Source organism: Mustelus asterias, unplaced genomic scaffold (genome assembly GCF_964213995.1).
Source record: "Mustelus asterias unplaced genomic scaffold, sMusAst1.hap1.1 HAP1_SCAFFOLD_194, whole genome shotgun sequence".
NCBI classification, from domain to species: Eukaryota; Metazoa; Chordata; class Chondrichthyes; order Carcharhiniformes; family Triakidae; genus Mustelus; species Mustelus asterias.
Window position 1 is genome coordinate 789,775 of NW_027590187.1, and position 24,136 is coordinate 813,910.

At 44.7% G+C, this 24,136-nt stretch overlaps 1 protein-coding gene, 1 long non-coding RNA gene and 1 other non-coding gene across 3 annotated transcripts; all 3 read right to left on the reverse strand.

Annotated features, from left to right (window-relative positions):
* Positions 1–628: 628 nt before the first annotated feature.
* Positions 629–16,628, reverse strand: LOC144485426 (uncharacterized). The gene is made up of 3 exons (XR_013496166.1): positions 16,496–16,628; positions 15,452–15,640; positions 629–4,101 (listed from the first exon to the last, which is right to left on the reverse strand). It is a non-coding gene; the product is annotated as an uncharacterized LOC144485426 (long non-coding RNA).
* Positions 16,629–21,684: 5,056 nt separating this feature from the next.
* On the reverse strand, positions 21,685–21,767 carry trnal-uaa (transfer RNA leucine (anticodon UAA)). The gene has a single exon. It is a non-coding gene; the product is annotated as a tRNA-Leu (tRNA).
* A 1,706-nt stretch (positions 21,768–23,473) lies between these two features.
* LOC144485435 (histone H2A-like) lies at positions 23,474–23,863 on the reverse strand. The gene has a single exon (XM_078203609.1). The coding sequence runs from the start codon at positions 23,861–23,863 to the stop codon at positions 23,474–23,476; it is 390 nt and encodes a 129-aa protein (XP_078059735.1).
* Between the last annotated feature and the right edge of the window lie 273 nt (positions 23,864–24,136).

Consider the following 24,136-nt stretch of genomic DNA (forward strand, 5'->3'; position numbering starts at 1 on the left):
AACATGTAGATGATACAATATTGGGTTGGAGGGTGAGCTGTGAGGAGCATGCAGAGATCCTCCAGCGTGATTTGGACAGGCTGAGTGTGTGGGCATCTGCATGGCAGATATGGTATAATGTGGATAAATATGCAGCGACCACTATGGGAATGTGGAAAATATGTAAGAAAATGTGGGTCCGTAACTCCCTTTCTTTAATATGGGGTGTGTCGTCTGGCACATTCATCAGTCTGTGTGGGTTTGTGATGATTTCTGGACTCTATTAGTACTACCATATCTGTGTGTCAGACTGATTAGTGTCATTCAGGATCAGGCTCAGGTGTTGTCAGTGAGTTCAGTAACAGTCTGTATCTGTCAGTGTCTGGTAATGGACATGTGCTGGAGAATGTTTCTGAATCTGTCAGTCACTGTTACTCTGACAGTGTGGGATTCATTACATAACCGAAGGCTCTGGGACAGTTTAACAGTCTGGATTCATTCCACATTGAAATTTCAGTGCAGAAACAGGCCATTGATGCTGTAGGTATTTTCAAAAAAAATTCTAATTTTTGCCTTGTATTAAATCACTTTGTGTGAGCACAATTGTGGAGGATCATGCATCTTTTCATCTAACACGCCATTGTTAAGTAAAGGTAAGTGTAATTCACATTTTAATAATCAAATTGATTCCTTTATCATTCACTGTGTTTGGGAGAACTTTATACTTGAATGTTGAGCTCAGTTTGACTGTGAGAATTATTACAATTTCTGCCCTACACGTCTGAGGCTTTAAGTCAGCTATGTGATCTGTATCTCAGTTTGTACCAATTTATATGTATCCTTATTACAATAATCAGTGTGTGTCTCAGATTATACAATCATTCAGTTCTATCTGGTATTTAATTGAATTGCAACTAATGCGACAATATTGCAGGCATGACACACTGACAATCTGATAGCGGGTGAGAATTTGGACTGGGATTTATGTATCTACCTGTCAGTGGTACTGACTTGGGATGACATGGAAACAATGTCTGTCTCTCCTGCTCTGATTGATTGTTGGATTGAAAATGTGTCTCTGCAACCGGTTCTGCTGCCTGAGACTGTGGAACTGATGCACTCTGAGAGAGAACAGACATACTGTGTGTGAGGAGCTCGCTGCACTGTTCACTGCAACTCAGGTGAGGAAACTTCAAACTCACATTGATTGGTTCAATGATTTGCCTGTCAGGAATAATTTACTCACTTACAGGTGAGGGAATAATACACAGCCCTTGTTCAATTTGATTTACTGTTGTCACATGTATTGGCAGACTGTGAAAAGTATTTTTTCTTGTGCGCTATACAAGCAAAGCATACCATTCATAGAGTACATGGGGAGAAAGAAATGACAGAGTGCAGAATGTAGTGTTACATTCATAACTAGTCTGCAGCAAAAGATCAATATAAGATAGGTCCATTCAAAAGTCTGATGGCAGCAGGGAAGATGCGGTTCTTGAGTTGGTTGGTACATGATCTCAGATGTTTGTATCTTTTTCCTGTTGAAAGAAGATGGAAGAGAGAATGTCCGGGGTGCATGGGGGTCTTTGATTATGCTGGCTGCTTTTCTGACGTGATGGGAAGTGCAGACGGAGTCAATGGATGGGAGGCTGATTTGTGTGATGGACTGCGCTACTATAAGAACTGTTCGTAGTTTAAGGCGGTCTTGGTAAGAGCAGGAGCCATACCAAGCTGTGATACATCTGGAAAGGGTATTTTCTTTGGTGCATCTGAAAAACTTGGTGAGAGTCATAGCGGAAATCATAGAAATTATAGAAACCCGACAGTGCAGAAAGAGGCCATCTGGCCCATCGAGTCTGCACCGACCACAATCCCACCCAGGCCCTACCCATATCCCTACACATTTACCCACAATTCCCTCTAACCTACACATCTCAGGACACTAAGGGGCAATTTTAGCATGGCCAATCAACCTAACCCGCACATCTTTGGACTGTGGGAGGAAACCGGAGCACCCGGAGGAAACCCACGCAGACACGAGGAGAATGTGCAAACTCCACACAGGCAATGCTGAATTTCCTTAGCCTCCTGAGAAATTAGAGGTCTTACTTAACTATAGTGTCAGCGTGGTAGGACCAAGACAAGTTATTGATGATCTCGACACCCAGAAATCTGAAGCTCTCGACAATTTCCATTTCACCCCCATTGATGTAGACAGGGGCATGTCCTCCACGATGCTTCCTGAAGTTAATGACAATCCCCTTTGTTTGGTTGACATTGAGGGAGAGATTATTGTCGTTGCACTAATTTACCAGATTCTCTATCTCATTCCTATAGTCCGTCTCATCATTGTTTGAGATCCGACCCGCTATGGTGGTATCATCAGCAAACTTGAAAATAGATTTGAAGCGGAATTTGGCCACACGGTCATAAGTGTATAAGGAGCATCGTGAGGGGTTGAGGATACAGCCTTGTGGGGCACTGGTGTTGAGAATAATCATGGAGGAGGTGTCGTTGCTTATCTTTACTAATTGCGGTCTGTGGGTTAAGAAGTCGAGGATGCAGTCGCAGAGGGAGGAACCAAGCCCTAGCCATGGTGTTTGAAGATGGGTTTTGTAGGAATAATGGTGTTGAAGGCTGAGCTGTAATCAATAAATGGAAATCTGACATGTGTCTTTGTTATCCAGGTGTTCCAGGGTTGAGTGTACGGTCAGGGAGATGGCATCTACTGTGGACCTGTTGCAGCAGTAGGTAAACTGTCGTGGATCCAGGCAATCTGGGAGACTGGAGCTGATCCGTGCCATGACTAACCTTTCGAAGCAGTTCATAATGATGGATGTCAGAGCTACCAGGCAATAGTCATGAAGGCACGATGCCTGGCTTTTCTTTGGTACAGGGATGATGTCATCTTCTTGAAGCAGATAGGGACCTCAGATTGGTGAAAGGAGAGGTTAAAGATGTCAGCGAATACCCCTGCCAGCTGGTCCTCGCTGGATCTAAGTGCCTGTCCCCATACCCCATCCAGGCCAGTCGCTTTCCGCGGGTTAACTTTCAAGGCGGCTGATCTGAAGTCTGTGATGGTGACCTCGGATACAGGTTCGGCCAAGGCTTTCAGAGTGGAGGGCATCCTCTCTCTTCCTCAAAACAGACATAGAATGCATTGAGCCCATCAGGGAGAGGGGCATTGTCGCTGGCAATTCGACATGCCTTCATCTGGTAGCCTGTTATGCCTTTCAGACCTTACCATAAACGGTGGGAGTCCATGTGGCGAGCCTCGGACTCTAGCCTGGTCCGGTACTGGCACTTGGCATCTTTGATGGTTCCCTGGAGGTCACATCTGGATTTCTTTACAGTTCAGGGTCCCCTGACTGGAACCCCTCGGACCTGGACTTCAGGAAGCAGTGGATATCCCTGTTCATCCATGCTTTCCGGTTGGGAAAAACATGGATTTGCTTCTTTGGTCAGTCTTCTATGCAATGACTAAGGAAGTCAGTTACTGTAGTGACGTACTCATTCAGGTGCTTATCTGAGGCCGCTGTACGGTCCATTCGGTGGATGGAGAAGCCCTGAGGTTGTAGGGCACTGTCCGGTGAAGCAGGTGTGGTCTGTGTCTCCGTGAAACAGAGCACACAGCAGTCTCTCAGTTCCCTTTGAAAAGTGAGTCTGGTTTTAAGTTCATCTAGATTGTGTTCCAGAGATGGAACATTTGCCAGGAGTAAGCTGGGGAGGGGGGCCTTGGAACCACATTGTTTCAGTCTCACCTGCAAGCCTGCGCGTTTCCCACGCTTCCTGGGGTGGCTGCTTCCTGTCGTGCCTGTGAGACGGTGTTTAGTCTGTGGGATCAAGGGTGTAGCTGTATCCTGTTTCCGCTTTGGTTGGTGTGTGGGTGGAGGATTTGTTGCCATGGTCACGGTTCCTGTGTCGGCAGTCGGGTCTGAGCGGTCGGGAGTTCCGGGTCGCTGTCGGGCTGCGGTTTGAGTTTGGAGGGTGTTCACACCACACTCCGGCATGGACGGGTTGAAGGCCGGTTAGTGGATGGGGTCACGGCTGGGTCCACGTGTTCGGGTTCTCCGGGTCACTGCCAGGTCGGGGTCTCCCTTCCGAGGTCAGAGGATCTCTTGTCTTGCAAATAAATTTAAAAGAGCAGTTTTAGTAATTTATAAATCTCAGTATATAATCATAATGAACATCCACAAAGGAACCCCAGTGATACAAACATTGTCAATGTGTGACTGCAGGCCTCAGTGTCTGTGTAAGAGATGCATGATCAGTGGCGGTAGGTGCTATGACAATTCAATGACATTCAGATAGAACTGAAACCCTGCACTGCTCCATGAATGGGATAACCGGATGGAGCAGGGACATTTGTAATGTTCATATTTCCATTCATTGCTCCCGTGTGATTAACCAGATCGTAATCAAAACCAAACAGTCTCTGTTTAAAATGTGTCCATCCTCGTTCTCACCTGGTGCCTGCAAGAGCTGCTCTTTGTCTAACTCCCCACATCCTGACTGTCTGCCTCTGCTTCCAATCTTCACTGTCCAATCACAGCAAACCAGGGGAGACTGGAATTAGAGTCATTACCGTATGGAAGGAGGCCATTCGCCACATCCAGTCCATGCTGGTTCTCCATGGAGCAATCCAGTCAGTCCCATTCTCCTGCTCTATCCCCATAGCCCGACAAGTTTATTTCCCTCAAATGTCCCTCCAAATTCCTCTTTGAAATAATTCATCATCTCGGCTTCCAACCTCAGAGACAGCAACTTCCAGGTTGTCACTCACTGCATGAGAAGTTCTTCCACACATCCCCCCAGTATGTCTTCCAAAACCTTCAACTTGTGCCCCCTCGTCCTGAAACTATCAGTGATTGGGATTAGCTTTTCTTTGTCTACCTGAACCACACCAGCCATAATCCTGTCCACCTCTATCAGATCTCTCTCTCAATCTGCTTTGCTCCAAAAAGATCAACCCCAGCTTCTGCAACCTAACTTTGTGGCTAAAACCCCTCATTGCTGAAACCATTCTGGTCAATCTCCTCTGCACCCGCTGAACCACCGTCACATGTTTCCTCAAGTGTGCTGAGCAGAACTGGACTCAATGCTTCAGCTGTGATCCAATCAGAGTTTTCTAAAGGCTCAGCAGAACTTGCATGATTCTGTACTCAATGCCTGTGTCTTCATGGAGAGGGTCACTCATGTGGACGAGGAGGGTTTGAACTAAACTGGCAGGGGGATGGGCACCATTATATAGAAGTGGAAAAGAGGAATATCTAGAGAAAGAACAAAAATCACCGGCTCCAACGCACGCCTCCCTGATGAGCTCAATGCATTCTGTGCCCGCTCTGAGCAAGAAGTCAGCGAGAGCACGCGCTCCACCCTGGAAGCCTGAGATGAATCTGTATCTGAGGTCACCATTGCAAATGTCAGAGCAGCTTTCTCAGAGGTCAACCCAAGGAAAGTGACTGCCTCGGATAGGGTACCCGGACAAGCACTCAGATCCTGCATGGATCAGCTGGCGGGCGCATTCGCAGACATCTTCAACCTCTTGTTACAACAATCTGAGGTCCCTACCTGCTTCAAGACGACGACCATCATCCCAGTACCAAAGAAAAGCTAAGCAGCGTGCCTCAATGACCATTATCCAGTGGCTCAGACATCCATCATTAAGAAGTGCATTGAAAGATCATGGCACAAATCAATTCCAGCCTCCCAGACTATCTGGATGCACGACAGTTCGCCTACCAGCGCAACAGGACACAGCAGACGCCATCTCCCTGCCCCTGCACTCAGCCCTGGAACACCTCGATAACAAAGACACTTACAGCAGACTTCTATTTATTGACTACAGCTCAGCCTTCAACACCAATATTCCTACAAAACTCATCTCCAAACTCCGTGGCCTGGACCTCGGCTCCTCTCTCTGCGACTGGATACTGAACTTCCTAACCCACAGGCCACAATCAGAAAGGAGAAGCAACAACACCTCCTCCACGATCATCCCCAACACTGGTGCCCCACAAGGCTATGTTCTCAGCCCACTACTATACTCCTGTGACTGTGTGGCCAAATTCCCCTCCAATTCGATTTTCAAGTTTGCTGACGACACCACCGCAGTGGGCCGGATCGCAAACAATGATGAGAGAGTTCAGGAACGAGATAGAGAATCTGGTGAACTGGTGCAGTGACAATAATCTGTCCCCCAATGTCAACAAAATGAAGGAGATTGTCATCTACTTCAGGAAGCATAAGAGAGAACATGCCCCTGTCTACATTAACGGGGACGAAGTAGAAATGGTCGATAGCTTCATGTTTTTAGGTGTCCAGATCACCAACAACCTGTCCTGGTCCGGCTCATGCCGACACTATAGTTAAGAAAGCACCACCAACGTCTATACTTTCTCAGCAGACTAAAGAAATTTAGCACATCAGCTACGACTCTCACCAACTGTTAGAGATGCACCATAGAAAGCATTATTTCTGGTTGTATCACAACTTGGTTTGGCTCCTGCTCTGCCCAAGACTGCAAGAAACTACAAAATGTTGTGAATGTAGCCCAATCCATCACGCAAACCAGCCTCCCATCCATTGACTCTGTATACACTTCCTGCTGCCAGCCAGCAGAATTCAGGACCCCACTCACCCCGGACATCATCTCTTCCACCTTCTTCCGTTGGGAAAAAGATAGAAAAGTCTGAGGTCACGTACCAACCGACTCAAGAACAGTTTCTTCCCTGCTGCTGCCAGACTTTTGAATGGACCTACCTTGCATTAAGTTGATCTTTCTCTACACCCTCGCTATGACTACATTCTGCACTCTCTCCTTTACTTCTCTATGAAAGGTATGCTTTGTCTATATAGCGCGCAAGAAACAGTAATTTTCACTGCATACTCATACACGTGAAAATAATAAATCAAATCATATAAGGTAGGAGTAGATGAAGAAGGAATCGCAGTGGAATACAAGGATAGGTTTGGAAAGCATGTGTGTAATCACACAAAGTGTCATCGAGTCAGAGGTTTACAGCATGGAAACAGGCCCTTTGGCCCAACTGGTCCATACCACCCCGTTTTTTAACCCCCTAATCTAGTCCCAATTGCCTGCATTTGGCCCATATCCCTCTGTACCTATCTTACCCATGTAACTGTCTCAACGCTTCTTAACAGACAAAATTGTACCCACCTCTACTACAACTGTGGCAGCTTGTTCCAGACACTTATCACCTTCTGGGTGAAAAAATTGCACCTCTGGACTCTTTTATATCTCTCCCCTCTCACCTTAAACCTATGCCCTCTCGTTTTAGACTCCCCTACCTTTGGGAAAAGATATCGACTATCTAGCTGCCCGATGCTCCTCATTATTTTATATTAATTAGGAACAAAATGTGGAATCATTATGGGTAGAGATGAGGAATAGTAGAGGGAGAAAGACACTAGTAGGTGTGGTATATAGGCCCCCAAATAATAATGTTGAGGTAGGGAGGGCTATAAACAAGCAGATAAGGGATGCGTGTAAAAACGGAACGGCAATAATCATGGGGGACTTCAACATGCACATTGACTGGCAGACTTAAGTCAGTAAGGGTGGAATGGAGGAAGAGTTCTTAGAATACTGTCGGGATAGTTTCCTTGAACAGCATGTTACGGAACCGACGAGGGAACGAGCTATTTTGGATCTGGTATTGTGTAACGAGGTAGGTAGAATTAAGGATCTTATTGTGAAGGACCCTCTTGGGTCTAGTGACCACAATATGGTCGAGGTCGAATTTCTGATTCAGATGGAAGAGGAGAAAGTTTGGTCCCAAACCAGTGTCCTCTGTTTGAACAGAGGGAAATATGATAGGAATTGGCTAAGGCAGACTGGGAGAGCAGGCTGGCAGGTAGGATAGCTGAGGAACAGTGGAGGATTTTTAAGGAGATCCTTTTCAGTTCTCAGCAAAAATATATTCCAGCAAAAAACAAGGATTGTAAGAAAAGGGAGAACCAGCCGTGGATAACGAAGGAAATAAAGGAGAGTATTAAAATAAAAACAGCTGCGTACAGAGTGGCCAAAAAAAGTGGAGAAACAAGTGATTGGGAAAAATTTAAGAAACAACAAAGAGAGACTAAGAAAGCGATAAAGAAAGGAAGGATAGACTATGAAGCTAGGCTAGCAATTAATATAAAAAATGATAGTAAAAGTTTTTATAAATATATAAAAAGGAATAGAGTGGCTAGAGTGAATGTTGGACCCTTGGAGGACGAGAGGGGGGAGTTAATAGTGGGAAATGAGGATATGGCTGAGTCTTTAAATAAGTTTTTTGTGTCGGTCTTCACGGTGGAGGACACAAATAGTTTGCCAAACATTAACGATAGAGGGTTGGCAGCAGGAGAAATACTTAATACAATTAATGTTACCAGAGAGGCAGTGCTGGGTAGACTAATGGGACTGAAGGTGGACAAGTCCCCGGGTCCGGATGGAATGCATCCCAGGGTATTGAAAGAAATATCAGAGGTAATAGTGGATGCGTTAGTGATTATTTATCAAAACTCGTTGCATTCTGGGGTAGTGCCGGTTGATTGGAAAACGGCTAATGTTACGCCGCTGTTTAAAAAAGGAAGGAGACAAAAGGCGGGTAACTATAGGCCGGTCAGCTTAACGTCTGTAGTAGGGGAAATGCTGGAATCCATTATTAAAGAGGAGATAGCAGGGCATCTGGATAGAAATGGTTCGATCAATCAGACGCAGCATGGATTCATGAGGGGAAAGTCGTGCTTGACGAACATGTTGGATTTTTATGAAGATGTGACTAGGGCGGTTGATGGAGGAGAACCGGTGGATGTGGTGTTTTTGAATTTCCAAAAGGCGTTTGATAAGGTGCCCCATAAAAGGCTGCTGAAGAGGATTAGGGCACACGGAGTTGGGGGTAGTGTGTTAAAGTGGATTGGGGACTGGCTATCCGACAGGAAGCAAAGAGTCGGAATAAATGGGTGTTTTTCCGGTTGGAGGAAGGTAACTAGTGGCGTGCCGCAGGGATCGGTACTCGGGCCGCAACTGTTTACCATTTATATAGATGATCTGGAGGAGGGGACGGAGTGTAGGGTAACGAAGTTTGCAGACGACACAAAGATAAGTGGAAAAGTGAATCGTGTGGAGGACGGAGAAGATCTGCAGAGAGATTTGGACAGGCTGAGTGAGTGGGCGAGGATATGGCAAATGGAGTATAACGTTGATAAATGCGAGGTTATACACTTTGGAGGAAATAATAACAAATGGGATTACTATCTCAATGGAAACAAATTAAAACATGCTACCGTGCAAAGGGACCTGGGGGTCCTTGTGCATGAGACGCAAAAGCCCAGTCTGCAGGTACAACAGGTGATCAAGAAGGCAAATGGGATGTTGGCCTATATCGCGAGGGGGATAGAATATAAAAGCAGGGATGTCTTGATGCACCTGTACAAGGCATTGGTGAGGCCGCAGCTGGAATACTGTGTGCAGTATTGGTCCCCTTATATGAGGAAGGATATATTGGCATTGGAGGGAGTGCAGAGAAGGTTCACCAGGTTGATACCGGAGATGAGGGGTTTGGATTATGAGGAGAGGCTGAGGAGATTGGGTTTGTACTCGTTGGAGTTTAGAAGGATGAGGGGGGATCTTATGGAGACTTATAAGATAATGCGGGGGCTGGATAGGGTGGAGGCGGAGAGATTCTTTCCACTTAGTAAGGAAGTTAAAACTAGAGGACACAGCCTCAAAATAAAGGGGGGTCGGTTTAAGACAGAGTTGAGGAGGAACTTCTTCTCCCAGAGGGTGGTGAATCTCTGGAATTCTTTGCCCACTGAGGTGGTGGAGGCTACCTCGCTGAATATGTTTAAAGCGCGGATGGATGGATTCCTGATCGGTAAGGGAATTAAGGGTTATGGGGATCAGGCGGGTAGGTGGTACTGATCCACGTCAGATCAGCCATGATCTTATTGAATGGCGGGGCAGGCTCGAGGGGCTAGATGGCCTACTCCTGCTCCTATTTCTTATGTTCTTATGTTCTTATAACACTCTATAACATCACCCCTCAGCCTTGTATGCTTCAGAGAAAAACGTCCCAGTCTATCCAGCCTCTCCTTATAATTCAAACCATCAAGTCTCGGTAGCATCCTATAAATCTTTTCTGCACTCTTTCTTATTTAATAATATCCTTTCTATAATGTGACCAGAACTGTACACAGTATTCCAAGTGTGGCCTGATCAATAGAACCATAGAAAATTACAGCTCAGAAACAGGCCTTTTGGCCCTTCTTGTCTGTGCCGAACCATTTTTTGCCTCGTCCCATTGACCTGCACTTGGACCATATCCCTACACACCCCTCTCATCCATGAACCCGTCCAAGTTTTTCTTAAATGTTAAAAGTGACCCCGCATTTACCACTTTATCCGGCAGCTCATTCCACACTCCCACCACTCTCTGCGTGAAGAATCCCCCCCTAATATTCCCTTTAAACTTTTCTCCTTTCACCCTTAACCCATGCCCTCTTGTACAACTTCGACAAGACGTCCCAATGTCTTGTACAATTTCAAATACCCAATGTCTTGTACAACTTCAACAAGACGTCCCAACTCCTGTATTCAATATTCTGTAAGAAGTTTAACAACACCAGGTTAAAGTCCAACAGGTTTATTTGGTAGCAAAAGCCACACAAGCTTTCGGAGCTCTTAGCCCCTTCTTCAGGTGAGTGGGAATTCTGTTCACAAACAGAGTTTATAAAGACACAGACTCAATTTACATGAATAATGGTTGGAATGCGAATACTTACAACTAATCAAGTCTTTAAGAAACAAAACAATGTGAGTGGAGAGAGCATCAAGACAGGCTAAAAAGATGTGTATTGTTTCCAGACAAGACAGCCAGTGAAACTCTGCAGGTCCACGCAACTGTGGGAGTTACAAATAGTGTGACATGAACCCAGTATCCCGGTTGAGGCCGTCCTCGTGTGTGCGGAACTTGGCTATCAGTTTCTGCTCAGCGACTCTGCGCTGTCGTGTGTCGCGAAGGCCGCCTTGGAGAACGCTTACCCGAATATCAGAGGCCGAAAGCCCGTGACCGCTGAAGTGCTCCCCAACAGGAAGAGAACAGTCTTGCCTGGTGATTGTCGAGCGGTGTTCATTCATCCGTTGTCGCAGCATCAACGGATGAATGAACACCGCTCGACAATCACCAGGCAAGACTGTTCTCTTCCTGTTGGGGAGCACTTCAGCGGTCACGGGCATTCGGCCTCTGATATTCGGGTAAGCGTCCTCCAAGGCGGCCTTCGCGACACACGACAGCGCAGTCGCTGAGCAGAAACTGATAGCCAAGTTCCGCACACACGCGGACGGCCTCAACCGGGATATTGGGTTCATGTCGCACTATTTGTAACTCCGACAGTTGCGTGGACCTGCAGAGTTTCACTGGTTGTCTTGTCTGGAGACAATACACATCTTTTTAGCCTGTCTTGATGCTCTCTCCACTCACATTGTTTCGTTTCTTAAAGACTTGATTAGTTGTAAGTATTCGCATTCCAACCATTATTCATGTAAATTGAGTCTGTGTCTTTATAAGCTCTGTTTGTGAACAGAATTCCCACTCACCTGAAGAAGGGGCTAAGAGCTCCGAAAGCTTGTGTGGCTTTTGCTACCAAATAAACCTGTTGGACTTTAACCTGGTGTTGTTAAACTTCTTACTGTGTTTACCCCAGTCCAACGCCGGCATCTCCACATCTTCAATATTCTGACCAGTGAAACGAAGCATGCTGAATGTCTTCTTCACCATTCTGTCCACCTGTGTCTTCACTTTCAAGGAGCTATGAACCTGTACCCCGAGATCTCTTTGTTCTATAACGCTCCCCAACTCCCTGCTATTAACTGACTAAGTCCTGCCCTGGTTCGATCTACCAAAATGCATCACCTTGCATTTGTCGAAATTAAACTACATCTGCCATTCGTCAGCCCACTGGCCCAATTGATCACAATACTGTTGCAATCCTAGATAACCTTCTTCACTGTCCACTATGCCAGCAATCTTGGTAACATAGTGGACAGTGTGGTGAATAAGGTTGGTGAGTTAGAAGCACAAATAGCCACATAGGAACACAAGAGAGTGTCAATGTTGAAAATGCGGTCTGGAAATGGAGAGAACCGGGCGATTACTATTCAATACAATGTGAACAGAAAAGAGAGAAGGGTAAAAGGTAGGTGTGGTGAGAAGGAAATAGAGCAGCAAATCTACAGGCAGATCATGCATTGTAGATACAGAATTAATTCCATTCTCACACAGACTGACAGGAAGGTTGACCACATGATCCAAGTGTCTGGAGGTGGTCACTTGAGTAACAGTGATCATTGTGTCACAAGCTTGATATTAGCGAGGAACAATCTAAAGTAGCACTTCTGAACGGGAAGAGGACTAACCTCAATGGGAGGAGCTGGAATTGAGCCAGAGTAAACTGGAGCCAAAATCTGACAGGAAAAGCTGTCACAGAACAATGGGTGATCTTTCAGGAGATGTTTCAGGTACAGACTCGGTACATTCTAATCAGGGTGAAAGGGAGGGGAACCAAAGCCAGGGCTCCTTGGAGGATGAAGAAGATAGAAAGTATAATGAAACAATGAAGAGGCCATTTGATTGAGTTTTTTGAAGGGGTAACCAAGAAGGTAGATGAGGGCAGTGCAGTTGATGTTGTCTACATGGACTTTAGCAAGGCCTTTGACAAGGTACCGCATGGTAGGTTGTTGCATAAGGTTAAATCTCACGGGATCCAGGGTGAGGTATCTAATTGGATACAAAATTGACTTCTTGACAGAAGCCAGATGGTGGTTGTAGAGAGTTGTTTTTCAAACTGGAGGCCTGTGACCAGGGATGTGCCTCAGGGATCTGTGCTAGGTCCACTGTTATTTGTCATTTATATTCATAATTTGATGAGAATATATGAGGAATGGTTAGTAAGTTTGCAGATGACACTACGATTGGTGGCAGAGTGGACAGTGAAGAAAGTGATCTCCAATTGCAAGGGGATCTTGATCAATTGGGCCAGTGGGCTGACGAATGGCAGATGGAGTTTAAATGCGAGGTGATGCATTTTGGTAGATTGAACCAGGGCAGGACTGACTCAGTTAATAGTAGGGCATTGGGGAAAGTTACAGAACAAAGAGATCTAGGGGTACATGTTCATAGCTCCTTGAAAGTGGAGTCACAGGTGGACAGAGTGGTGAAGAAGGCATTCGGCATGCTTGGTTTCATTGGTCAGAACACTGAATACAGGACTTGGAATGTCTTGTTGAAGTTGTACAAAACATTGGTAAAGCCACACTTGGAATACTGTGTGCAATTCTGGTCACCCTATTTTAGAAAGGATATTATTAAACTAGAAAGAGTGTAGAAAATATTTACTAGGATGCTACCGGGACTTGATGGATTGAGTTATAAGGAGATGCTGGATAAACTGGGACTTTTTCTTCTGGAGCGTAGGTGGTGATCTTATAGAGGTCTATAAAATAATGAGGTGCCCAGATCAGCTGGATAGTCTATATCTTTTCCCAAAGGTAGGGGAGTCCAAAACTAGAGGGGAGAGATACAAAAGTGTCCAGAGGGGCAATTTTTTCACAGAGGATGGTGAGTGTCTGGAACAAGCTGCCAGAGGTAGTAGTAGAGGCGGGTACAATTTTGTCTTTTAAAAAGCATTTGGATAGTTACATGGGTACAATGGGTATAGAGGGATATGGGCCAAATGCGGGCAATTGGGATTACCTTGACTTTGTTTTTTAAAAAAAGGGCGGCATGGACAAGTTTGGCCGAAGGGCCTGTTTCCATGTTGTAAACCTCTATGACTCTATGCATATCAGAAGAATTCTTCAAGTGAGAACCATTAGAGTGTGGAATTCACACTCTATCTGTCCATCTCTGTTACTGTATGAGAATGTGGAGTTAACTCATTCCCGCTATCTGTCAATCTGTACATGAGAGCACGATTCACTCTGTCAGTCTCTGTTACTGTATCTCAGGGTGGAACGACAGTGAATTTCTTCCTGTCAGTTTATTTGAGGATGGATTAATTCTCTGATGTGTCAGCCTGTATTCGTGCAAGTGAGTGTGGAATTAAATTGATTCGCCAGTCTCAGTTCCTGTGTTTCAGTTTGCAATTACCTCTCTTGGGGCATCTTGACAAGTACATGAATGAGATGGGAATAGAGGGATATGGTCCCCAGAAGCGTTGGGGGTTTTAGTTAAATCAGGCAGCATGGTTGGTGCAGGCTTGGAGGGCCGAAGGGCCTGTTCCTGTGCTATAATTTTCTTTGTTCTCTGTCCTACCCTGGGGGTTGATTTGCTCAGTTGGCTGGACAGCGGGACCGTGATGCAGAGTAACCCCAACAGCGTGAGTTCATATTCCTGTACCAGCTGAGGATATTCATGAAAGGAGAGAGCAGCCTATGATCATCTGGGACTGTGCTGAATTTAGCCATTACCTTTCTGTCCATCTTTGTTAGCGTATGTGAATATAGAATTAATTCTGTATCTGTTATTCTGCATTACTGTATGTGAATGGGGCATTAACACTGTTCATCTCTGATTTGCACATGAAGCTGGAATTAACTCTTCTCTATTCTTTATCCTTTACTGCAGTGTGGCATTAACACTCTGTCAATCTCTATTACTGTGTGTAGATGTGGAATTGACTCAATCAATTGATAATAATGTCTGTGTCAGTGTCTGATAGTGTATGGAAGTGGGTCACTGTCAGCTTAGCAAACTGCAGCGAGTGGAGGCTGATTCCTGAGATGAAGGAGTTCTCTTATGAGGAAAAATTAAACAAGTCTGGCCAATTTTCAGTGGAGAAGAATGAGTGAGGATCGTACTAAAACATATAAGATTCTCAAGGGCTTGACAGTGTAGATGCTGACTGGGATGTTGCAATGTGTAGGGGGAAACTGGAACTAGAGGCACAAGATAAAGCATCTCCAATTTAAGATGGAGATTAGGAGGAATTACTTATTTTAAGGGAACCTTAATTTTTGTCATTGAATAGATTCAATCTTGAGTTAGACAGATTTTTGAGCTACAAGAGAATCATGGGTTATGGGGACAGGTACTGAAGTGGGGTGGAGGCCACAATCAGATCAGCCATGATCTTACTGAATGGCAGAACAGGCCTGATGGGCTGAATGGCCTTCTCCTGCTCCTTTTTCTTATGTTCTGGTAGTGTGTGTGTGGGACTAACTCTTTTTCTCAGTCTCTGTTACAGTTTTCAGTGTGGAATTAACTCAGTCTGATACTGCATATCAATGTGGAATTGATTCTCTGTCCAACACTTATTGTATGTGAGTGTGCAATGTTTCTTTAACTGTACAAGACACAGTTAATGATCTTTGATCAGAAGTGTTTTGACCCGACTGCTCTCAAATTTACTCAGAATTAAACCCATTCTCCTGCTTCTACAGACCAAAGTCACCCAAAGAAAAACATACCTTCACAGAAACTGAGGGGTCAAATTCCAAAACCAACATCCAGCTTGATTCAAAATCGCTCTTAATTTGTCTATTTCAGGCCTCAGTTTTCTGAGCAACAGCTGCAATAATTCACAGGTGAAATCATGTGGACGCTGGACATCTGAAACAAGGTGAAAATTCTGGAATACACAACAGGTCAGGCAGCATCTGTGGAGAGAGAAACAGAGTTCATGTTTCAGCTCACTGACAATCAGCCTACAATAAACTACTTGCTGATATCTGCTCATGGCGGCCGCAGTTCCCACATGAGGAGGTAATGGTGTAGTGGTATTGTCACTGGACTTGTGACCCAGAGGTCCAGAGCAATTCAATGGGACCTGATTATCACCTCAGCACAGTGTGCAATTTGAGCTCAATTAAAATCTGGAATTAAAGGTCTAATGATGGCCATGTTGTAAAAACCCATTTGGTTCACTGATACCCCTTTAGGAAAGGAAACCCACCCACATTACCTGTTCTGGCCGACCTGTGACTCCAGACCCACAGTATGTTTTTGACTCTTTAATGCCCTCTGAAATGGCCTAACAAGCCACTCAGTTCAAGGGAAATTAGTGCAATAAATGCTGGCCAAGCCAGTTATGAACACATCACATGAATGAAAACAATTATCTGCGCCCCAGAAAGCGCTCTATCCAACACACTGACTTGCCCAGGCACTGAGAATGGGCACGCTCCCCAGGGGCAGCTGCAGGACAACCGGTGCAGGAACTTTCCTCACTGCCACTTGTCTCCCATTCCACCAAGCTGCCTGTGTCCTTTTGAAGTTTTCCACTTTCCTCCTCACAGTTGCCAATGCCTCCAAGTTTGGTGGCGTGTGGAAATGTTGAGCTTGTGTCCTGTACACCAAGGTGTTTGTTTGTTTGTTTGTTCTTTGTGTGTGTCATTAATATATATCAGGAAGAGCAGGGCTCCTAACACCGAGCCCTGGGGAACTCCACTGGAAACCTTCCTCCAGTCTGAGAAACAACCATTAACCACTGCTCTCTGTTTCCTCTCACTCACACTGTTCCATATGGGGCGGTGAGGGTGGCCTCGCTGCACCATCCGCTTCATGGTGCCGCTCCCTCGCCGCACATCCGCCGGACCCGGACGCCTCGGCTCCGACCTCTGACTCGGTATTACTGCCGCTGCGCGCGACCCCGCTGAACTTCCGGGAACAGCACCGCGCATGCTCCGCGCAGACATACGGTTTCCGAGGACGCGGCCGAATGGCAGCTGCGCCGTGCGGACCATTCTGAATGAGATCGACCATATTCACCCGCGCGCTGTATCCTGGGTTAGTTATGGTGTTGAAATGCCGGCGTTGGACTGGGGTAAATACAGTAAGAGTTTTAGCAACACCAGGTTAAAGTCCAACAGGTTTATTTGGTAGCAAATGCCATTAGCTTTCGGAGCGCTGAAAGCTAATGGCATTTGCTGCCAAATAAACCTGTTGAACTCTAACCTGGTTTTAATTAAACTCTTCCTGGGTTAGTTACACAGGCCACCATTACATTGAATAAAACAGCACAAGGAATTAAATTTAAACCCATCAGCATTCCGAAAGAGATTTCCTCTCCCTTTAGTGTAATACTTCCTCTTATCTAAAGTACAGCCTCAAAATGTATTCCTATCCTTATTTGTCCAATGACATTTTGAATTTACTTTTCATTCTAATTGGCTTCGATTACAGGCATCATATTCAAGATCACAGCAATTTGCTGCCCAATAGAACGACAAATGTGTTCCCTGACGGTTTTCTTTGTTCTTTTATATCATTCACAACGAACCCGTGCCATTGTTTCACAGAAACATTTTCTTTCAATTTACTCCATTGAAACTGATCACGATTTTACTCACCTCTCTGAAAACTCCTCTCAACCTTAGTACTGACTTCAAACGGTATGAATGCAGGCAGTATGAATTTAGTTTCGAAGTTCTGTAATTACATAACAAGTGAGCTGCTGCAGAGACAAACAGTTAATAGCAAATATTTCAGATCAACATCTGCCCATCAGAACTGGTTGAAGTTAGAAATGTAATACATTACAGGCAAATGGAGAGGAGAGGGGCTCATGTGAAAAAGAACGAAATGGAATATCTGTGACATGCACACATGCATTAAATAATAAGAATTAGTTACACAATGAAAGGGATAATCACCAGATACATAAAGTAAGAAAAATCTGAATGGAGGAGAGGTGCTCTGAACACCAGGAAAGACCCAGGACAGAATGATCCACGTGAGAGTGAGATGCAGAATGAAAATGGCAGGTGACTAGAAACTGTTATCAGAAATTCAATCATCATTGTGAACTAATTGGAAATGTTCCAAGTGTGGGACATGGGAGCGACACACTTGAGAACCCTGCCAGCCACAGAGCAGTGAGAGGATTGGTTGAGGAAAGGGAAGAAATATCAGAAGTTCCCGAATGGAAGGCCGCATTACCTTTCCTCACAGTTCAGTGTCTATATGCAGGAGAATTAGCTTTTGCAACATTATATTTTTTCTAAAATTTCACTGCTAATGATGTGCTCTGCATTGGTAGATTGAATGACTGCTTTGTGGAACATCTCCCATCAGTCCAGAAGCATGACTCAGATCCAATCCTGAACGAGAATCCCAAACCTAAATAAAGTAAACTAGGAAGTTATGAGAGGTGAGTTTGCTAAAATAGATTACAGATCAATAGATTCATAAAATGGCATAACGGTCGATAGGCAATGGCTAATATTTAATGTTTAATATTTAAGGCATAGTTGTATGTAATGAAAGAGTTATACATTCCTTTCCGGCACGTAAACATAACTGGAAAGTGCCCCAATCATGGCTAACAAAATAAATTAAGTAGTATTGGATCCAAAGAAGAATATGAGATTATAAAAGCGTGGAGCATCAGTAGGCCATTTGTCAGCTCGAGCCTGCACCGCCATTCAATAAGATCATGGCTGATCTTTTCATGAACACTACACAAATGATCAGTCGGTCCATTCTCCTTTGCCTGTGCCTCCTGTCAGTCTCTTGCTGCTTTTATGTGTGTTCCATTCTTGGTGTATTAAGCATGGAATTGTGCCGCCAGGCGGAGCTGCCTCATTTTCTGACATTAAACAGCAATGCAACAGTGACATTTTGTCCTACTACAGCTCAACAATAATAAGCAGGAAGCTGTTAGGTAATAGCAGAGTGGCGCACCGGAAGCGTGCTGCGCCCATAACCCAGAGGTCGATGGATCAAAACCATTTTCTGCTATTCACCTTTTCAGGAGCAGTTTGAAAGAAAAACATTTTGCAGTTCCCCACAAGTGTCTCTTCTATTTCTTTGCAGGAAACAGTTATTTTCATCAATTCTCACTTGCAATAAACAATTTGATCTGCAACAAGCTCACTGCTGTAAATGCTACAAACAGCTTTCCCACTTTCCTCAGGGCAGTTCTGACAGTCAAATGACCTTTAAATCACAGAATCCCTACAGTGCTGAAGGAGACTATTTGGCCCATTGAAACTGCACTGACTCTCCGACAGAGCATCCCATCCATGTCCTATTGCCAGAATCCCACGCACCCACCCCGCTAATCTACCTGACCTTCACTTTTTGCCACACAAAGGGCAATCTAGAATGACCAATCCACCCAACCTGCACATCTTTGGACTGTGGAAGGAAGCCGGAGTACCCGGTTTCCAGATGTAACTTGCCTGGGTGAATGCAGCTCCAACAACACTAGAAGTTTGACACTATCCAGTACAAAGCATCTGACTTAATTCGTTTCCCATCCACAAAGAGTCACTCCCTGCACCAAAAGTTAAAGTTAAAGTGTATTTATTAGTCACAATAAGGCTTATGTTACCATTGACAGACAGGGTCAGCAGTGCACACCATCTACAAGATGCATTGCCAGAATTCACAAAGGTTTATTTGACAGAACCTTCCAAACCCACCATGACTATAGCCGAGAAGGAAAAGGAAAAGCAGATGCATCAGAACAACATCACCTGGAAATCTCCCTCCAAGCCACTCATCATCAGGGCTTGGAAATATATCGCCGTTCCTTTAGTGTCAGTAGGTCAGAGTCCAGGAACTTCCCACTCCCCAACATCCCCCCCCCAAAAAAACGCACTATGGGTGTACCTATATGGCATTGTCAGCAGCAGTTGAAGATTGCAGCTCAGCACCGCCTACCCCAGGGCAATTATGAGTGGCAATAAATCCTGGCCGAGCCAGTGATGCCCTCATCCCATGAATGGATAAAGTAAAAAAAAAACAACTGATCAAAAAGGTTCCTCCTCACCTCTGCCTTAAAGGGGAGGTCACATCTTTCAAAAAAAATTCTGCTCTTCTGGTCACATTTTCAGTGTAATTCTGAGCACAATCAGGATTATTTAGTATGTGTTGCCCCATTGCAGAATCACATTGTGCAGCAGCGACCAAAAGAGAAAATGCTGGAGAATCTCAGTAGGTCTGGCAGCATCTGTAAGGAGAGAAAAGAGCTGACGTTTCGAGTCCAGACGACCCTTTGTCGAAGACCTTTGTCATCTTACAGATGCTGCCAGACCTGCTGAGATTTTCCAGAATTTTCTCTTTTGATTTCAGATTCCAGCATCCACAGTAATTTGCTTTTATTTGTGCAATAGAGACCTGCCTGGTGATGTGTATGGTCGGAATTGTCATCATGATCCACCATATCCCCGTAGGTATGGGCTGCCCAAGACACACAATCAGTGTTGGAATCAATTCACATGTTTCAGTATCTGGTTCCATTCTGTATCTGAATTTGTCTGGTGTTATTTCTGAAGGTGCCAGTTATATATATCTGGCAGACACTTATAAAGTGTGTGAGTGTTGGATCATTCTAGACCTGTCAATGGCCTCTATATCTGTGAGCATTTTATATAAGTGTGGCAAACATCAGTAATTTTAAATCCCCTGCTGCTGCTTATGGAATATATGCTTTAATTCCCTGGTGCTGTTTGCAGAACATCAGCTTCATGCTGTTCCTGTCAGTGGAATTAATCATGTATGTAAATCTATGGTGCTGTTTAAAATTGTGTGTCTCATTTGGGATTTTTCACTCACGTCTCTCTCTGTCTAATCTTCCATTTGTTTCCGTTACTCTGTGTGAGCCTTTGGTTGTTTCCAAATCCCTCAGTGATACAATTGGTGTGTGTGTGATTTATTTCATATCACTCAGACTCAGCTCCTGTGAGTGAGTGCAGTAAACAGCCTGTACTTTTCAGCTGTTGATGCTGAACATGCGATTCAGAACTATTCTCGTATTTATCAGTCTTTGGTATTTTGTGTGAATATGGGATTAATTAAATAACCTTCAATCTCTGGGACAAGTTCTCTATTTGGATTAATTCCAAATAAATTTCCAACACAGAAATAGGCCACTGATGCAGTAGGTTTGAAGCAAATAATGTGTGAGTTTATGCCCAGCAATAAATCTGTTACTGTAAACACAATTGTGAAAGATAATGTATCCTTCAATCTGATACTAGATTGCTATGCAAGTTTCACTCAGGTTGTTCACATTGATTTGATCTGTGACAGTCTGATTCTGAGTAAGAATTTTGACATGTGTAAAATGGAGCTCAGTCTGGAATTGGTACAGTGTCTTCCATCTGGCTCAGTCTGAGTGAGGATTAGTTTATAATTTATGGTTCAGTTCATAGTCATCAAACTGATATTGTAACTTTTAGTTTCATAATCTGGGTGAGTTTTCAACTGGAACCTGAGTTTGTATCTCAGGTTATACTCGCTTTCAGAATATCTCAATCTGAGATTGTCTTTCAGATTTGTATCTAATGTATTTGTGAGAACTCGCCATGGCGATTAGTACTGCCAGTTCCAAACCCCTGATGTGGGTGATGTGACTGGTATTTAACTAGAATCTCAAAGTACATTATTAAGGTTAATTGTGTAACATTTAACCAAAAAAGCATTTTACGGTTTTATCAGATACTGAATTTGGAGCTAAGGCTGCTCTATTGTGGGATTGACACAGTGATGATCTGATAATGGTTTGGACTGGGATTTATGGATCACCCTGTCAGCGGTATTGAGATTGATTTGATTTCTTATTGTGACAAGAAATAATTACTATGCTGTGAAAACTCTGGTTTCTTGCGCATTTTACAGACCGAGCATACCGTTCGCAGAGTATATAGGGGAGAAGGAAAGGAGAGGGTGCAGAATGTAGTGTTAAAAATCCTTCTACCAGGAGTGGGGTTCGAACCCACGCGGACATATGTCCGTTGGATCTTAAGTCCAACGCCTTTAGCACTCGGCCATCCTGGTACGAAAACTAGACGTGATAGGGACACAGCGTCTGCCATTCCTGCTGTTTGATTGCTGGATTAAAAACGTGCCTCTGGAATCATTTCTGTTCTCGGAGACTGTGGAATTGTGAGAAGAAGCTGGGACATTCTTCCCTGTAACTCCTGTGGAGGAAATATCTGGTTTCTTCAAATATTTATCTGTGGAAACAAAGTACATCTAATATCTCAAATACAGATTCCGTCAGTTTAATCTCTATTAATAATCATTGTGAGCGGTTTGCGAGGCTGCAGCCAGACTCGAGCTCTGATTGGACACTCCCATGTCAATCCAATTCTTCACCAATCGGAGAGCAAGGGAGAAGAAATGGGAGGTTTTGTTTGGTTCACATTTTCAAATTGGAATAACCCGCCAATTTCAGTGCAGGAAAAATACAAAATAACGGAACGCCTGAATGTTCAGGAAACTATTTCAATCTCACGCTTTATAATTTGTTTATTGTATTTTCCCTCACAGAATCTTGGCGTTATTTTAGGAACAGTTTGAACTTTTCAATCTCTTATCTGTAACCGGCGGTAATCAGACCCCGTTCAGCAATTTAAAACGGAGCAAATCTCAGCTCAGTGGAAAAGCAGAAACATAGAGATCACCAACCAACCCCTTCACACAGGCTTCACAGGGACAGAGGGAAACGGCTGATTTCTGATCCTCTCCCCTGAAAGCTGTCGGGAATGTTCCAATGGAAGGTGTGGAGAGAATTCCTGACTCAATCCCGCCGGTGGAACAGGCAGCTTTGTGCCCGGAGAATAGGGAGCGCCGGGGGGAGGCAGATCTTAAAGCGCTGCAATGAACTCAGGTCCTGTGTGTGCACAGATCTCGCTGATTCCGTCCTCTGGGAAAACTGCGGAATAAACAGATCAGCCCGAGAATAACCTCTTCATTCCCGCCTTTATTCTGTTCCGGGAGCGGTGCCCAGATAACTCGAGTGAAAAAAAAAACCTTATTCTGAAACTGAATATAGTTATCATTAAATGTAAATAATTACATCCTGATATTGTGCTGGGCCTCATTGTCCGTCACAAATCCCAGACTGGGGTTTAAAATCTGCTCTCAGTTCAGTTTGATTGTTCCTTCAATCTGAGTGTGCGTGTGAGGGGCGGATATGACGTCCCATTCACAGCATTCCGGAACGGGACAAATCTCTATCCTTCAGAAAGAGATTTCTCATTAACTCAATAAGGGAAAAGATGGCGCAGATTTTTCAGAGATTGTGGCTGGCTCTTAAAAGAGCCGTTGAGTTTGAGGTGTTTTTCAGCCATCAATCTTTGATGCTGTTTCTCACTCTGGGGCAATTGTGTACCTGTATTTAAATAATTACCTCAGACATGGTGCTGGAAATGATATTTCTAACATATGTAAAATGTTCTCCAATAAATAGCATAAATTTACATGCATTAAAACACCTGGGTCAATAATGTGGTAAGAAGTCTCACAACACCAGGTTAAAGTGAGACTTCTTACTGTGTTCACCCCAGTCCAACGCCGGCATCTCCACATCATCAATAATGTGCACAGGGCGAACTACGGATTGATAAAGCAAAGCGAGAAACAGCTCTACTGTGAATAGCAGTGCAGTGTCTCTGACGGTTAAACAGATCACCCTTTTACAGATAAAATGAGTGGCTCTGAAAAGAGCCTTTGGGTTATCAGATTAAAGAATGGCCGCTTCACTTGCTCTTGGACGAGGCCGCAGAAGTTTTCTTGGGCAGCAGCACGGCCTGGATATTAGGCAGCACCCCGCCCTGAGCGATGGTCACTCCTCCCAGCAGCTTGTTGAGCTCCTCGTCGTTGCGGACGGCCAGCTGCAGGTGTCTGGGGATGATGCGGGTCTTCTTGTTGTCCCGGGCCGCGTTCCCGGCCAGCTCCAGGATTTCAGCGGTCAGATACTCGAGCACAGCAGCCAGATAGACCGGGGCTCCGGCACCCACACGCTCAGCATAGTTGCCCTTTCTCAGGTGCCTGTGAACACGGCCCACCGGGAACTGCAGTCCAGCCCGGGAGGAGCGAGACTTGGCCTTGGCCCGAGCTTTGCCGCCGCTCTTTCCTCTTCCAGACATCTGCACAATCTCACAAACACTTTCACAAAGAATGCTGAAACCCACTCCCTTTCGCTTCTCTTATAGCTCCGGGAGGAATGGAGGTGCGGACATTGCTGATTGGTCACTTTGTTGCTGCCTCTCAGCATCTTGTTCATATGACCAATCAGAAATCTGCTTAACTCACCAATCCGGAGAGCCCACGGAGTGAGGGCGGAAAATAACGGCGCCAAAATCTCAGATTCCAACCGATTTCATTTCAAACTGTAAAAGCCGCCAAAGCGGAAAAGAACA

Bases quoted from the DNA above. Each gene is read 5' to 3' on its own strand.
- LOC144485435 (XM_078203609.1), bottom strand. From the start codon at position 23,863: ATGTCTGGAAGAGGAAAGAGCGGCGGCAAAGCTCGGGCCAAGGCCAAG.